This window comes from Globicephala melas, chromosome 1 (assembly GCF_963455315.2).
Source record: "Globicephala melas chromosome 1, mGloMel1.2, whole genome shotgun sequence".
NCBI classification, from domain to species: domain Eukaryota; kingdom Metazoa; phylum Chordata; class Mammalia; order Artiodactyla; family Delphinidae; genus Globicephala; species Globicephala melas.
Genome location: NC_083314.1, coordinates 135426717 through 135443144, shown reverse-complemented (window position 1 = coordinate 135443144; position 16428 = coordinate 135426717). Strand labels below are relative to the sequence as shown.

The window sequence follows — 16428 nt, the reverse complement described above, 5'->3', positions numbered from 1 at the left end:
TATCAATAATAGTTGTGTTTAAGGTTGAAGGTAAATTGTATGAATCCCTCATTTGTGTTTAAAGATGCTTTAATAAGTTCAAGTCATGTATTCATATTTTTTATAACTATAAAACTAACATATTCATTGTAGAAAAATTGGAGAGAATTTCCAGAAAAGGAACTAAAAGCACACCCAGACCCACCTACCACTGAAAATAATCACTAATAAAATTATGGTATCTTGCCTTTCAGTTAGTGTTCTTAAAAAGAAAATCCTGTATATTTTCCCATGATGAGTTCACTTTTAGAACCTTGTGACTGAGACAGAGGCTCAGCATTCAGTAATCCTTGTAATTGCATTTTTATTTAAAAGCACTTAATAATTATCCTTAAACTAAACAACCAAGCAGTCGGAATTTCCTTGCTTTGTTAAACTTTAACAAAAATACATTAGTTTGGGGAAACTAAAGTGGGGTTTAATTTGTTTACTTAAGATTTTGCTCACCTTGGTAGTAGAGTAAAATTTTGAGAAACAGGACTATTCCACCTTAATTTTTGGGATCACTTGACCATTGCTCTGGTTTTTTTTCCCGTACTCTGATGTTTTTTAGTAGACTTGGTTGCCTTTTATCAAAGTATTCATTCTAGGTTCTGGTGCAAATGGAGAGAGAAGATGGAAAGCCTGCTTATTTTTTGCATTTGTACAACTGTGTAGCCTGTGGAGTTTGGAGACATGGGATTAGGTCCACCTACTGTGTAACCCTTGGCAAGTCACTTGACTCTGCTTCTGTTTTCCCATTTGTAAATGATCTACCTCACTGAGTTTGGGGAAGTCAAAACGAAATAATGTTCAAGGATGAGTCTTGTAAACTGTAAGCCACTCTTCGCGCACTTTTTGCTCGGTTCACTGAGATGTTTAATTCTGATAAAACTATGGAGCTTTGCTGTTTTTATTGGGAAGAACTCAGATTTGGGAATGGTCTCATACTGATAGTTACTTTGATAAAAGGCATAGAGGCTGCATTAGCTGATAAACAGAACAGTGTTTTGCTAAAAACACTGTACAGGGCTATTTCTGAAAAGGCCTAGGTTAAAACTGCACTGTCAACATGGTTAGCCAGTTGCCCCTGTGACTAGGTATTTGAAATAGGGCTAGTTGGGATTGAGATGTGCTGTAAATGTAAATACACATCAAATTTTGAAGATTTAGTTTAAAAATCTAAATACCTTGTTATTTTTTATATTACTTACATATTGAAATGATAGTTTATATAAGGATAATTAAAATATATTATTTAAATTAATTTTACTTGTTTCTTTTTACTTTTCATGTGGCTACTAGAAACATTTTAAATTACATATGTGGCTCACATTTTATTTCTATTGAATAGCACTGGGTTAGGATTCAGTGTATATTTATCCTTAAGAGGGTTTGGTTTACTGAAGCCCTTACATTTCTATTTATAAACCAATTGTTTTTTTTAAAACTCCCAGCTTTATGCCTCCCCACTCCCACCTCCCTTGTATTCATTGCACTGGTGAAATTTTTTGTTGTTCAGTCTTTTGAGAAGCAACCACTATTGATTACAAAGGGAAAATCTCTGCTAAACTAATTATTAGCTCTTTTGAAGCCCCCAAATATCTTAAATAATTTTGATTGAAAAGAGTTATTAATGATAATAGTAGCTACCATGTATTGAATGTTCACTGTATGCCAGGCTGCTTTATATCTTATTTAGTCCCTTCAACTGTAAATATTTAATATTTTTTATTAACTATTTTATAAATGAGGTAACTAAAATATAGGGAGATTTAAACAATTGACCGCAACAACACAGACCTGGTCCCAGGAGTAGAACCCAGCTCTCTATGATTTCACAGCTTGTAAGCTATAGATTCTGCCATATTTCGAGAATTGGTTATTGAACCAACTGGAAAAATGTTGGTTATCAAAGTAGATATTTAGTTCTAATCCTGTTTTTGTGTTAGTGACCAATAGGAAATGCTAATCAACAGGAGATTAGCTGTGTATGTCATCATGACTAAATCTTAAAAATGTAAAGTTGAGTTAAAAAAAATTGCTGAAGGATAAATATACAGTATAATTACCATTTATATAGTTTAAAAACCTGCCAAACAATATTGTAAACAAAGATAGTGTGTTTTAAGAATTTCAGATTTGAATTCTGTCTATATTGATTGCATGCATTTGTGAAGCTGCCTTGTGATTGAATGAAGTTAGTAAAATCTCTGTGAAATGAGCATTCTCTAATGTTGCTCTTACTCTTAAAAGAACAAAACCAAACTGGTCTTGTTCTTTGCTTTGATGCTGTGCCCACGGTGTCTGGTTGGTAGATAGCTTTGAAGCCCAGGTCTGCAGGCTTTCTGGGACTGTCCTGTTTTCATTTAGCTTTAACCTTTAATTGATGGGCGTGACTTTGATAATTGGGGCTGGGTAAGGCTTCTGCCTTGAGAAAGGCAGTCCCTCTCCGTATTATTTTCTGAAACTTGAAGCTCCAGGGCAGAGTGTGGTAGAAGAGGAAGATGAGTTAAGTAGATGTTGACAGTCAGGTTTACAAACATTCATTCCCTCTCTATTGAAAATTTGTAATATCTGACTCTCATTTTTAAAGTAGTTACCTGCTAAAAATGTCTTTAACCGTTTACCATCCCTCCCCCCAAGGTGAAATTAATTTCACTCAGTTGCACTGTCTTCCTGTCATTACCATTTTCAAAGTGCTTTTGTTTTTTTTGAAATTGTAAGAAGTTTAATGCATTTGTGAAATGGAGATTAGACATTTGTTAAGAAGATAAGTGAGATATTATACAGAATGGTCCTGCAATGCTCACAGTAGACACCAAAAAACTAGTTACTTGAATTAGTGACAGATAAAATGGATTCTGGGAAAAGACCAAGAGAAGGAAGAATGGTGAACATTAGTGGGAAGGGTGTCCAAAGCAGAGTTTGGCCTATTTTGCAATTTGTTAGGATTGTTTTGAATATCACAAGCATGCCAAAAGTGGCATGACTCTATTTCTGGAGAGAAGCTAAGGGCACACATTCTGCAATGTGGGGAGAATTGAACAGAATATCTGAGGTGGAAACTGATCATTAGTGAGGAGTATGAATGCCTGGTTCTTTCAGTGAGTGACTGGCTACACATCAGAGATCCCTAAGTGTGAAAATTGCCCAGATTTGTATTTTTTGCTGATCATTGGAGAAAACTGCCACCAACAGGAAAACAAGAGCATATCATAAAACAGTTTAACTTTGTTCATACACAGTGGCCAAGTTACAGGCAGAAACTGATATGCATTGGTTAACTTTGAATAGTTCAATGAGAAAAATTTGTATTTAGCTAATTGGATTATTCTGGTGAAGTGACTCAATTTTCAGTTCTGATTCTGAGTTTAACATGGTGTCTTTCAGCTTTGATGTCCTAAATGTCCAACATTAAGTGGACTTAAAAGTTGCCTATGGCTTAGGCACATGGCCCCAAAATAGCAGGATGGTTTTGGAACTTATATATATCTTTTTCCAAAATTCCAGGAGTACAGTGTTTCGGCAGCAGCCAAAAATATAGTATTTTTCACATCTAAGGGGTTTAGAAAAGGCCTTGCCATTTGATAGGGACACAAGGCCAGGACACCTGTCTTGACTATACATTAGGATGACAGCAGATGTGTTTATGTGGAGTTTGAGTGAAGAGCCACCATTTACTCTCTGGCAAGGTGAGTCTGTGTTCCGTTTAATCAGTACCTCATAAATGCTGAGCTTTGAGGACAAAGCCATGGTAAGTAAACACAATCTGAGCTTTGCACTCCAAAGGAAGCAAAAGAAATTTAAAGTTGGTCATGGACTTCAATTTTTGAATAACTTCTGAAATCATGACATCATCTACAGTTAATAGCATTTAGATTGTTCAGAGTCCCTAGTTCCCTTGAGCTCTGGGGAATTGCCCTTGAGGAGTTACATGTAGTCTAATTGTGATCTGCCCAATTCACACCTGCAGTTACAGGCTGACTACCTGTACTTCCCCAAACAGATTGCCAGTAATCTTTTCTCTCAATTTTTTAAAATAGAAGTATAAGATGTCTTGTTAAACCAAATTTTCAAGGTATAAGGTATCTTGTTCAGTTCAAGAAAGAAACATAAGATGTCTTAGGGAGTTACATTTTTGTGTGCTACTGGGAGTCTGAAGAGTGTGTTTCTCAGGGTCCTTAATTGGCCTACATTCTTGAACTGAGGAGGTTAATAAATCTTTTCAATAAGTTTCCTCCACCTAGAAATTTGAATCAAATTAAATTTCTAACCCTGCATCAGCTTTTCTCAAATATTGCCTTAATTGGTGATGGCTAAGGGCATGGGTATTTTTTAAAAGCCACAATATTATAATAATTTCCTTCAATCAAATACCGCAGTGAACCAGACATGAAAAATTCATGGCACAAACTCTCTTGATCAATGATGGAGTGGAAGCTGTTAAACATAAAAAACTACTGGTTCTCTGGAGGCTGTGCAACTATGAGGACAGTGGCACACTGGCATTTTAATGTCTAGGCTCTGACTGATTGTAGGTAGCCTATCTATGACAAGGTAGACTGAGCTTTACCATGTTTAAACAAACTTGAAATTCCTTGCTGTAAGCCCTGTTAGTTTCTTAGTCAGGCCGAACAGGTCAAAATTGTTTGGTTGAAGATTTCCTATGACCATAAAATGAGTGAAACATAGGTTCCTTTTAGTGTACGTGTTACTTCCTGGATGTTCAGCTAGAGTTAATTGCATTTCTTCTTCTGTCCTCATATACTCTGAAGGCCTTAGTGCCCTTCCCTAGATATTACCCAATGCCGGGAAATTGTAGTACTTTTCCAGGCCTGCTTTGTGGACATAGTTTAGCTTTTATTAAATATGAGTCATAGGGTTGGATGGCCAACCAGTTTCTAACCTTAACCCTTACTGAGAGACATCTACTACTATGGTTTCCAAAATGTGCAGGACAATCTACTGGGAGAGTAGGAGAATGACGATAAAATCTTGCTTTTTAGTTTTTACCTTACTCTCATGATGTTTCTATTTTATATATGTTTTAAAACACATATGACATATAAATATATTAATATGTTTATAGTTATAAAAAATAAGGTGAGTGGTCAACATACATTTTTACTGATAGGAATGTATGTTTAAAAATGTTTGAAGACCACTAATCTATCCTGTTACCAGAATCACCTTTTTATTTTTTTTAAACAATTTGCATTTTCTTTTTTTAATAAGCATATATTCATTTAAAATTATTTATTTATTTATTTATTTATTTATTGTCTGTGTTGGGTCTTCGTTTCTGTATGAGGGCTTTCTCCAGTTGCGGCAAGCAGGGGCCACTCTTCCTCGCTGTGCGCGGGCCTCTCACGGTCGTGGCCTCTCGTTGCAGAGCACAGGCTCCAGACGTGCAAGCTCAGTAGTTGTGGCTCACGGGCCTAGCTGCTCCGCGGCATGTGGGATCTTCCCAGACCAGGGCTCGAACCCGTGTCCCCTGTATCGGCAGGCAGATTCTCAACCACTGTGCCACCAGGGAAGCCCCACCTTTTAAAATAGAAATCTGGACTCAATACTTCCCTACTTAAAAGCCTTTGATTACTTCCTGCTGCTTACAGGATAAAGACCAGTCTACTTAGCATTGTTGATAAGAACCCTCTCAAAATAGTCTATCTAAACCAGTGTTTCTCAAACTGTTGGTGGTAAAAGATTATGGTTCCCCTCCCTCAGTCTTTCAAGGACTGACATTTTTATAAAATTATTAGAAAAATGAATTGCTGGAAAAATGAAATTACAAAAATAAGTACAATGTAAGTTGTGCTTTGTATTCCTAAATTTAATAGATCTACATGACTCTGCCGCATTCCACGATTTCTAAATGCTTATTCCCAGTTTTGGTACTTATCTCTTTGTGGGTCAAGCATCAATCCAGTCCACACTTGTAGTAACACTGGTCTGAATTACTTTTTTGCCCTTTCTGTTGCTTTTAGAGACCTTACAACAGTTCATTTAGAGCTAGTTACTAGTTTCACTGACAGTCGTGCACTTTTAACCTTTATGCAGCAGTTCTCAAATTGTGGTCTCTAGACTAGATGCACCAGGATCACAGGGGAACTTTGTTAGAGATGAGGTTCTCAGGGTTCACCTTAGAAGTACAGAATCAGAAACATTGGGAGTGGGCCCTGCAATTTGTGTTTTAGCAAGTCCTCAAGGTGATTCTGATGCACACTAAAATTTGAGAAGCACTAACTTAGGGCAGCCCTATATGTCATTCAAACTAGAACACTTTTGAGAGTGAAGTGGAGCACTATTAATAAGGATGCTGGGTAATCTGAGACTATTTTAGGCAAATGAGGACAAATGGTCACTCTGCTTTTATACTCCATTCTTTTTCTTTTACGAGAGATGTCTCTACTGTGTTCTCATTCCAGCATTCCCAAACTTCCCCAGGCAGGGGAGTCACTCTGCTTTTATGATTTCTCTGAGCACATGGTACACACCTTTGCCATTGTATGTATGTGCCTTACAATATAATTATCCTATTGTGTTGTCATTATCTTGCTGTATATCAGTCTTGCTCTCTCATTAGGCCATCTTGGCCATTATCTTTTTGTCCCTTTTAGCTTTCAAGTTATAAACATAATACATGCCTTTTAAATAAAATTCAAACACTAGTATCTACAAAGTAAAAGTCTAATTTTTTATTTCCCCATCCCCACTTCTACTTCCTGTAAGTTAGCAGTATTATTAAATTGACTATCTTTCTAAATCTAGAAACGTAATGCACACACAAATATGTATTTTTTTCCTTGCAAAAAGGGGCAAATAATGCATATATCCTGAAACTTGCTGTCTTCCCTGTTTGGTTGTACATATTAGATAATGTCCCTGTATTAACACAAAGGTTTGGATTGCCAAAGCATCCTCCTGTAAGTGAGAGATCTGACCCAACACCAACCTTAGTCATTACTTGAATGTGACAGGCAGGAGGCTAACACGGGAGCTAGGCACCAACATTCCTTGCCGGAGGGGCCCCCAGCCAGTAGACACAGCTTCCAAAGAATGTCACTTTCTCATATAGGACATATTATCAGCATGCTTAAAATACCTACTTATATATAGACTGACGTTAAGTCACTTATAAACATATTCATAACAGACTTTTACTGTGATTTTTAGTGTGTTTACAGGAGCAAAATTCAACCTTGGGACACATTTTTGTTTGTTTCGGGTTATCAGACAAGTTGTGAACAATATATACAGAAACATTTTCTTAAAGGAAGCCTCTTCTGTTTGGGGAATCCCAAGGTTTGTACTCCATTAGTTACCCAAATAGAAAATGTCTTTGTGATTACCTCCCATGTTCCAGCCAGCCAAGCTCTATAAATCCATATGTTCTCAGATTATTTACAAAAGCAATTAAGATAGATCAGGTATTTCCTGACATTTTAAAATGAGGACTCTGTTATCTATTAAAAACCTTTAGCTTGTTTGCATGGAGGTCTGGTATCAAGCTGGGAATCCCCAGTGAAGGATTGAGCCACAGGCTTGCTGTTAACCGTTTCCTACCCGTTCCTGTTTCAGTACTTTCCGACCAACTTTATTATTTTAATGGCTGATTACGTTTGATAGTTGAATTTTTCCAGGAGTTTTGTTATTAAAAACAATGCAGTAAATATGCTTGTACACACATCTGTGTGCCTTTTTGCAAATTCTTCTTTAGGAGAGACACTCAGAAGAGAGATTCTGGGCAGAAGAGAATATAAATTTAATATATTGATAGATATTGCTCAGTTGCTCTCCTAAAAGAATGTGCAAATTTATATTCCCACCTGTTTTTCTGTGACATCTGGAGTACAGTCGATTATTAGGAAAAAATGCCAATCTAACAATAAAAAATAACACCTCATAGTTTTAGCTTACCTTCTTTGATTTAGAGAGGCTGATGTATTAATGATCACAAAACTGCTCTTGTCAGTCCTTTTAGTCTAGTGCTGCTACAGAAAAGGACAGTGACATTGTGACTGCCCTTCCATTATTCACAGTTACCTGTCAATGGGTAGTTTTAAGGGTTTCACAGTTGAGATGCTGAGCACATCAGAAGTGTTTCTGTGATGCTCTATTCAGCAGTTCTTTTGGTAGTTCTCATGGAATCCCGTGAATATTTTGATGGAATACATGAACCTTTTATCAACGCCAAAGGCATTCCTTACTGGTTTTTAATATGCTTTCTTACTTAATGACCTTGAATTAGAAGGTAAAGATTGTGTTTAGCAACTGTATCCAGAGATGATGTAAGTACATTTTGACTACAGTGCTCATATTTCTTAGATGGTTTATTATAACAGTGTACCACTAGTGAAAATGACCACTGTAAAAGTGCCATTTTTGATACAGCAAAGGGTTTGCTAGCTTTTTGAGTTTTTTTTAAAATGAATTTATTTATTTATATATTTTTGGCTGTGTTCTGTCTTTGTTGCTGCACGCAAGCTTTAGCTGCGGTGAACGGGGGCTACTCTTCATGGTGGTGTGCAGACTTCTCATTGCAGTGGCTTCTCTTGTTGTGGAGCACGGGCTATAGGCACGTTAGCTCAAGTGCAGGCTCAGCAGTTGTGGTGCACGGGCTTAGTTGCTCCGTGGCATGTGGGGTCTTCCCGGACCAGGGCTTGAACCTGTGTCCCCTGCATTGGCAGGTGGATTCTTAACCACTGCGTCACCAGGGAAGTCGCAGCTTTTTGAGTTTTGATTACATTTTAGGCTAGTTTTCAGCAAATCACTGGAATTAAAAAAAAAATTATCCATGGAAAATGCCATATTGGGTGATTACCTTTTGGAGACTTTCTCAGATTACTAGTTTGAGGGTTTTTTTCCCCTAATCTCTCTAATATCTTCTTGATCCCTTATTTGTATATTCCTTTCCAGTCTAGAATCTTTTTTTAAATAAATTAACTTTATTAAAGTATAACTTACATACGATAAAACAATTAAAAATATACAGTTCAATGAAGTACAAATGTGTACATCTGTGTAAACAATACTCCTTTCAAAACATAGAACATTCCCATCACCCCAAAAATCTCCCTCAAATGTCTTCCCAGTCAACTCCTTTCCACCCTGCCCAGGTAAACTAATCTATAACTGTATATTCAACTTCATATGAATGGAATCATACAACTTACATCCATTTTGTCTGTTTTCTTTCCCTCAACATAGTTTTTGAGATTCACCCATGTTGTGTGTGTCAGTAATGTTTTCCCTTTTTATTTCTGGGTATTTTATTATGTTTACATACCATAACTGATTTATCATTCATCTATTATTAGACATTTGGGTTTTTCTAGTTTTGGGCTTTTATAAATAAAAATTCTGTGAACATTCTTTTTTTTTTTGCGGTACGCGGGCCTCTCACTGTTGTGGTGTCTCCCGTTGCGGAGCACAGGCTCCGGTCGCGCAGGCTCGGCGGCCATGGCTCACGGGCCCAGCCGCTCCGCGGCATGTGCGATCTTCCCGGACCGGGGCACGAACCCGCGTCCCCTGAGTCGTCAGACGAACTCTCAACCACTGCGCCACCAGGGAAGCCCACTTTTTTGTTTTTTTTCCTTTTGTTTTTTTGGCCAAACCCTGTGGCTTACTGGATCTTAGTTCCCTGACCAGAGATTGAACTCAGGCTCTCGGCAGTGAAAGCTCCAAGTCCTAACCACTGGACCTCCAGTGAATTCCCTGAGCATTCTTTTATAAGTCTTTTGCAGGCATATATTTTCATTTCTCTTGGGTATGTATGTAGGAGTGGAAGTGCTGGGTCATATAGTAAGTGTAGTTTTAACTTTCAAAAAACTGCCAAACAATTATTCAAAGTGTTTGTGCCATTTTACATTCCTACTAGCAGCGTATCAGAATTCCAGTTGCTTCACATCTTGGTCAACGCCTAGTATTAGATGTTGTTTTGGTTTTTAGCCATCTTAGTGGCTGTGTAGTAGCTTTTAATCTGAATTTCCTGAATGAAGTTTTTTTTTTTTGGGTGGCTGCGTTGGGTCCTCGTTGCTGTGCCCGGGCTTTCTCTGGTTGCAGTGAGCGGAGGCAACTCTTTGTTGTGGTGCAGGGGCTTCTCATTGCAGTGGCTTCTCGTTGCAGAGCATGGGCTCTAGGCACACGGGCTTCAGTAGTTGCAGCACGTGGGTTTCAGTAGTTGTAGCTCACAGGCTCTAGAGCGTAGGCTTGGTAGTTGTGGCGCACAGGCTTAGTTGCTCTGCGGCATGTGGGATCTTCCCGGATCAGAGCTCAAACCCATGTCCCCTGTATTGGCAGGCGGATTCTTAACCACTATGGCACCAGGGAAGCCCTGAGTGAAGTCTTTTGATGGAGAATGTTCTTGAGGTTTTCTTTAATTTTTCTATAGGGCTATAGACTTGTATACACTAATGGGAAATCTTTTCTTTTTTAATTTAAAATTTTTTCTTTAGATTTCTTTAAAAGTGATTGAAGACAGTAATTCAAAATGCCTGAAAATCCTGCTACAGGTAAACTAGTTATATACTTCTATCACTAAATTAATTATTCAAAAATGGAATATAAGATGGGATTTAACTTGTACTCTTATTATCCTTCTTCAAACAAGATAAATTGCAGGTCCTGCAAGTTCTTGATCGCTTGAAAATAAAATTGCAGGAGAAGGGTGACACTTCGCAGAATGAGAAGCTCTCTATGTTTTATGAGACACTAAAGAGCCCTCTTTTCAACCAGATACTCACTCTTCAACAGTCCATCAAGCAACTGAAGGGGCAAGTAAGTTACCCATCAGGGTTTTACATGTTGATATATTCAAACCAGCAAAGAAATATAGAAGGAGATAGGTGCAAACTGTCTACTCTTTTTTTTTTTTCTTCTTATTTGCGGTACGCGGGCCTCTCACTGTTGTGGCATCTCCTGCTGTGGAGCACAGGCTCCGGACGCGCAGGCTCAGCGGCCATGGCTCATGGGCCCTGCTGCACTGCGGCATGTGCAATCTTCCCGGACCGGGGCGCGAACCCGCGTCCCCTGAGTCGGCAGACGGACTCTCAACCACTGCGCCACCAGGGAAGCCCTGTCTACTCATAATTCAGCAAAGAGACTGTATTGGGACTTGTGACCTGTGGGTAGCATTGGCATGGATAGTTTAAAAATTTTGGTAATAAATTTTGTGTTTGGCTTTGGAATATGGTTTTTGTACTTATTTATGTAAAGGTCAGATGCTTTGAGAATTCTCAACATTTTCTTCAAAATTACAGGACTCATAGCACCTCTGCTTAGAGTGACCTAAATTAAGAGTTTTAACTGTCCTCTTGGTTGTTCTCTTTTGGGGTCAGGGCTGGCAAATTGATTTTAAATCGTCTATTCTAGAAGCTGAACTTGAATAGTAGCTATCTTATAGATTAAATTTGCGCAGAATTTTAAATGTAATTGAAGATAATGTAGCAGAGTTGTTATGTGAAAATTAAAATTTGGAAAAAATGCTTTTTGCCGATAAACCAAAATGCCTATCCATAAATATTTAGCAAGTGATTTTTGTATAACTAACTAAGGATTAAATTCTGCACATATGTCTTACTGTGAATTTCTGTCTTTAGATCAAAATTTATACCAGAATTTTAGCACTCCCCATATTGAAGTTTAGATTTCTGTATTCTCTGATCATGGAATGAGTACATCACAGCAATGAATGCTGTTGGTAGGAATAGAAATTGGGAAAGATCACTACAAATCAATCACTGTTACTGGACTAAGAGTGGACTTAACCAGCCTCTTCATCATAATAACAATCATTTATATAGCTTGCAATTGTTATGTAAATAATCATATCGTATTCATTCAATTATAAAATCTCCGTGATTTTTTTCCTGTCATTGTTTTTGTAGAGTTTCTACGGGTGTTGAGTTTTTCTATGAAGTCCTGTTGACATTTGTTCTTGATGTTACCTTTGTTCCATTGTGTTGGCACTTGTTTCAGCCAATGATATTTTAAAAATTAACTTCTGTTTTCCTTTTTCCATAATTACTGGATTCTCCTCCCATTTTTTTTTTTTTTTTAATTAGTGTTTAAGTGGCTCTGAAATTCATCTACTAATCTTGGGCAAGTTACTTAATCCCTGTGTGCCTCAGTTCTCATGTTCACAAAATGAAATAAGAATATCTCCTAGGGCTATTGTAAGGATTAAATGAGATATTACGTAAGAAAGAGTTTTGTTATAGTACTTTGCTTATAGCAAGCACTTAATAAATACTGAGTTATTTTTGTTATATACCACCTGAAGATCTTTTGTGCCTCTCCACATGGAAATGTATAGATGAATGCAAAAGGGCTCAGTGTCTTACATGCATGTTTATATGACTGAATGTGTCTGTGTATCTGAAGTGTAATAAGCTGTTGAACGTGCTATTAACTTGAGGTAATCGTAGAAGGCAGGAAATGAGAACAAATTAAACATTTTGTGTAATACTAAATAAAAAATTTATAGCCTTATAAACACAGATTCATGTATCTGTATCTTATTTCTTTCGTGTGTATGTATTTAGCATGCCATTATTCATGTGATGAACAAAAATAATATTTAATAAATAGAAATATTTTTTGTCTGTAGGTTTCTGTTGATAATTTTCTCTCTCTTTTTTTTCTCCAACAGCTCAGCCATCTACCCTCAGATTGTTCAGCCAACTTTGATTTTTCTAGGAAAGGTTTATTGGTGTTCACGGATGGTGCCATTACTAATGGGAATGCCCATAGGTCCTCTAATAACTTGACTGTATCTGGGTTGTTTCCTTGGACCCCAATGTTGGGAAATGAAGATTTTAACTCAGTCATGCAACAGATGGCTCAGGTAAAGTTATATCTTGTCATGGGAATATTTAGTTTTATTTCTCCTATTATAGGTTAAAAAAGAAACCTACACTCACTCTTTTTGCCTTTAAAATGTGTTAGTCTGTGTTTTGTTTGCTTGTGGTTTTATATTGTTAGGAGGAATTGATACTATTTTCTAATATGTGTGTTGGAAATTTATTTGTTTAAAATTACATAAGGAAAATATCCATGTGTGTGTTGAGGAGAGTTTTCAAGACACGGACTCCAATTTGACACATCTGTACACTTGTAAGGAAAAAGATTCTTATGGTTTTGCTCATAGGAGGAAAATTAATGTCTACCAGAAGAGGTGTAACTCCTTTGAAACTATTTTAAATTTTATGTAAAAAAGAATTAATGGGAGTTAGAACTAACATAATTTGGAAAATCTGGGGAAACATTTGAAAGAGCAATCCATTTTATTCTTAATACCTATTAAAAATTAAATAATAGTTGAATTTTTGGATGTTTTTCTATTTGTTCACCATACCTTCTAACAAGTATCCAAAAAAATGAAACTTGAGTTTGAAAGTTAAAAAGAATCTGTTTAAGGTGTAATAGTTAAATAATGTTCTATACCTAATTCCTTTTTTGATCTTACTGCTCTATACCCTTAATTTGACTAATAATTATTTTTATGTGATGCTTTTATTAGTTGATAACATTTATGATGTTTTCATGTCATAAGTGCAATTATTAGCCAAAGTAATAAAATACTTGTTTGTCACAGGTAAACCCATTTGAATGGTGGCCTTTCCATAATCTTTTGAATTAACCTAATAAAATGGAATATTAATTTATTATGATAGAATTAAAAATAGAACCCTAAAAAATGCATCTTCTTCTGACTTAGGGATCAACACTAGTATATTTTTGATAAATCTAATTTATTTTCCTCGTTTAAAAATTTATTTTGCTTCAAGAGAATTTGAGAAGTTCCGTGTACAAAGTAATTTAGAATTTACTGTGGGAAAAGACATTTTTCTCAGGAATTTTCATCCAGCTAGGAATTCATCTCATACTGTGAATGAAGTGTGAAAATACCTCTCCAATTCCCTGAGGTTGCAGAACACTGCCCATGCCCTCTTATGTTCTCCTGAAAATAATCAAGTGAGAGGATTTCCATAAATAATTTATTACTGAAATGCTGAGTTTATTTGGTTTTCTAGAAATGACTTAGGAGAAGTTATTTTGGGGCTATTCACAAAATAGAAACTTCAGTTCTTCAGAAAAAGTGTGTTGGTTAAATGTAAACTTCTCTGACTTTTATTTTTTTTAAATCCCCCTTCATTAGGGCCGGCAAGTTGAATATATAGATATAGAACGGCCCTCAACTGGAGGCCTTGGATTCAGTGTGGTGGCCTTCAGAGGTCAAAATCTGGGAGAAGTCGACATTTTCGTGAAGGAAGTGCAGCCAGGGAGTATAGCTAGCAGGTGAGGAAGGATGTTCATTTTGTGTTTTGCTAATTTTTTTCTGACAATTCTGAAAACATTCTTATAAAGAGAATAAGAAACAAGTCATACAAAACAGTTAACAATAGCAGCTAACATTTTCTCTTCCTATGCAGTTTTTAGGCCTTTTGTAGGTATTCTCACATATACTTGTGGCAGCAGTCTAGCTAGTAGTATCATTAGTCCATTTTATGGATGAGAATGCCGAGTTTCAGAGTTTCAGTGGTTTACCTCTAGTCACAGAGCTATTAATGCTGGAACCATGATGTGATTCCAAGACTGTCTAATGGCAAAGCTAGTGTTCTTTCTACTCCATCACACACTCTCACAATTGAACATGATATTTTAGCTATGGTCTGATCAATAAGATAGGCATATTGAAATTCACGTTCTGCATACTATATTATTTATTTATTAAATTTTTTTTAAAATTTATTATTTATTTATTTTTGGCTGTGTTGGGTCTTCATTGCTGCGCACGGGCTTTCTCTAGTTGCAGCAAGCGGGGACTACTCTTCATTGCAGTGCGCGGGCTTCTCGTGGTGGCTTCTCTTGTTGCGGAGCATGGGCTCTAGGCCCGTGGGTTTCAGTAGTTGTGGTGCATGGGCTCAGCAGTTGTGGCTTGCGGGCTCTAGAGCGCAGGCTCAGTAGTTGTGGCGCATGGGCTTTGTTGCTCCGCAGCATGTGGAATCTTCCCGGACTAGGGCTTGAAGCCATGTCCCTGGCACTGGCAGGTGGATTATTAATCACCGTGCCACCAGGGAAGTCCTATATTGTTTATTAAACTTGATATTACAACAGTTTTTTGGTGGTCATAACACACTGTTGATTATTTCACTTATTGTCAATGAAAATCCCTCTCAAGTCTATGTGACACCCCCCCCCCCCATCTCCACCCCCAGCCCATTGCACTTGTGTCTGGGCTGTATTTTTTAAGGGTTGTGTGCAAGACTTGTATTTTGTTTCTATTTGATTTCAGATCTTTAGTTTATTACTCATTTAAAAAGCATAGTATTCATTATATTACTGTTACCTGTTAGAAAACTAGCAGCAGTAGCATAACTATTACAAAAAATTTCTCAGTTAATAATATATTTTTGAATTCACATTATCCATTCATGGGGATCAGAGTTATAGTGTCCCCAACTGAAAGTTCAGAAATAATGGGTTTCCATGACTTTGTATTACTCTACCATCTAATGTAGCATTTCCTCAAGTTTGTTCTGAGGAGCCATAGCAATGGTCAACTATATCTGAGAAACTCCTGTTCTTGGAGATTGGTTATACATACTTAGGGTAATCATATAATTTACTGTCCAAGTTGGGACAGTTTTGGGGTGAGAGGGTGTGCCATTAATAATGACACTAAGACAGCAGGTATAAACTAGGACTATTCTGGCAAACCTAGACAATCCAGGGTAAACCTGGACTTAGAGACACTTATTAGCTTCTTTAAGACTATGAAGTCCCTTGACAAAAAGCCTATTTGACTCTGATTGGCCCAAATTTTCTTTTTAATTTTTTTACCTTAAAAATCATTATTGGGATATAATTCACATGACATAAATGTCACCATTTTAAGGTGTACAATTCAGTAGTTTTTAGTGTATTTTCAATGTTTCAACCTTTTTGTGGTCCATTCTTATGTCTCAGTTACTCTGTACTAATTGTTCTGTAAGTACAAATTGAGATGAGCACTTCCAAAAAGAGGAGTTTCATATTTGAGTATGTAAAGATCCTTGACCAAGGCTAAGGACTCAGGTGGCTTCCCATAGGCAGTGGTGCTTGAAGGGAAATTTGAGAGGTGATAGTGGAGTCCGCAGAGGGCAGAAGGTGTCAGGGAGAGGAATAGACGCTTTACTGGTAGCCCTGGTAAACTCCATCTTTGGAGTATGTCTGGTATTTACCTGGTGTGGGAGCTTAGTGCAAGGCAGTACAAGAAGGGGCTGGAGAGAGGAAGGGGCCAGCCATGCAGGACCTTCCAGATCATCTTAAATGGTCTTCCTTTCTTCTGAGGACTTTCCACATAGAACTGTGTTATTTTATGAGCTTGCCTAACCCCTGTTGGCTCTCAAAGTCATGGAAATC

At 37.2% G+C, this 16428-nt stretch overlaps 1 protein-coding gene across 1 annotated transcript in view; it reads left to right on the top strand.

Annotated features, from left to right (window-relative positions):
• Nucleotides 1-16428, top strand: part of PATJ (PATJ crumbs cell polarity complex component) — a 359191-nt gene that overhangs the window by 1234 nt on the left and 341529 nt on the right. Inside the window, exons 2-5 of the mRNA XM_030870355.3 lie at nucleotides 10479-10535; nucleotides 10634-10800; nucleotides 12674-12868; nucleotides 14183-14322. Coding sequence (XP_030726215.2) covers nucleotides 10514-10535; nucleotides 10634-10800; nucleotides 12674-12868; nucleotides 14183-14322 — 524 coding nt within the window. The 5' untranslated portion in view covers nucleotides 10479-10513. The remainder of the gene's footprint in view (nucleotides 1-10478; nucleotides 10536-10633; nucleotides 10801-12673; nucleotides 12869-14182; nucleotides 14323-16428) is intronic.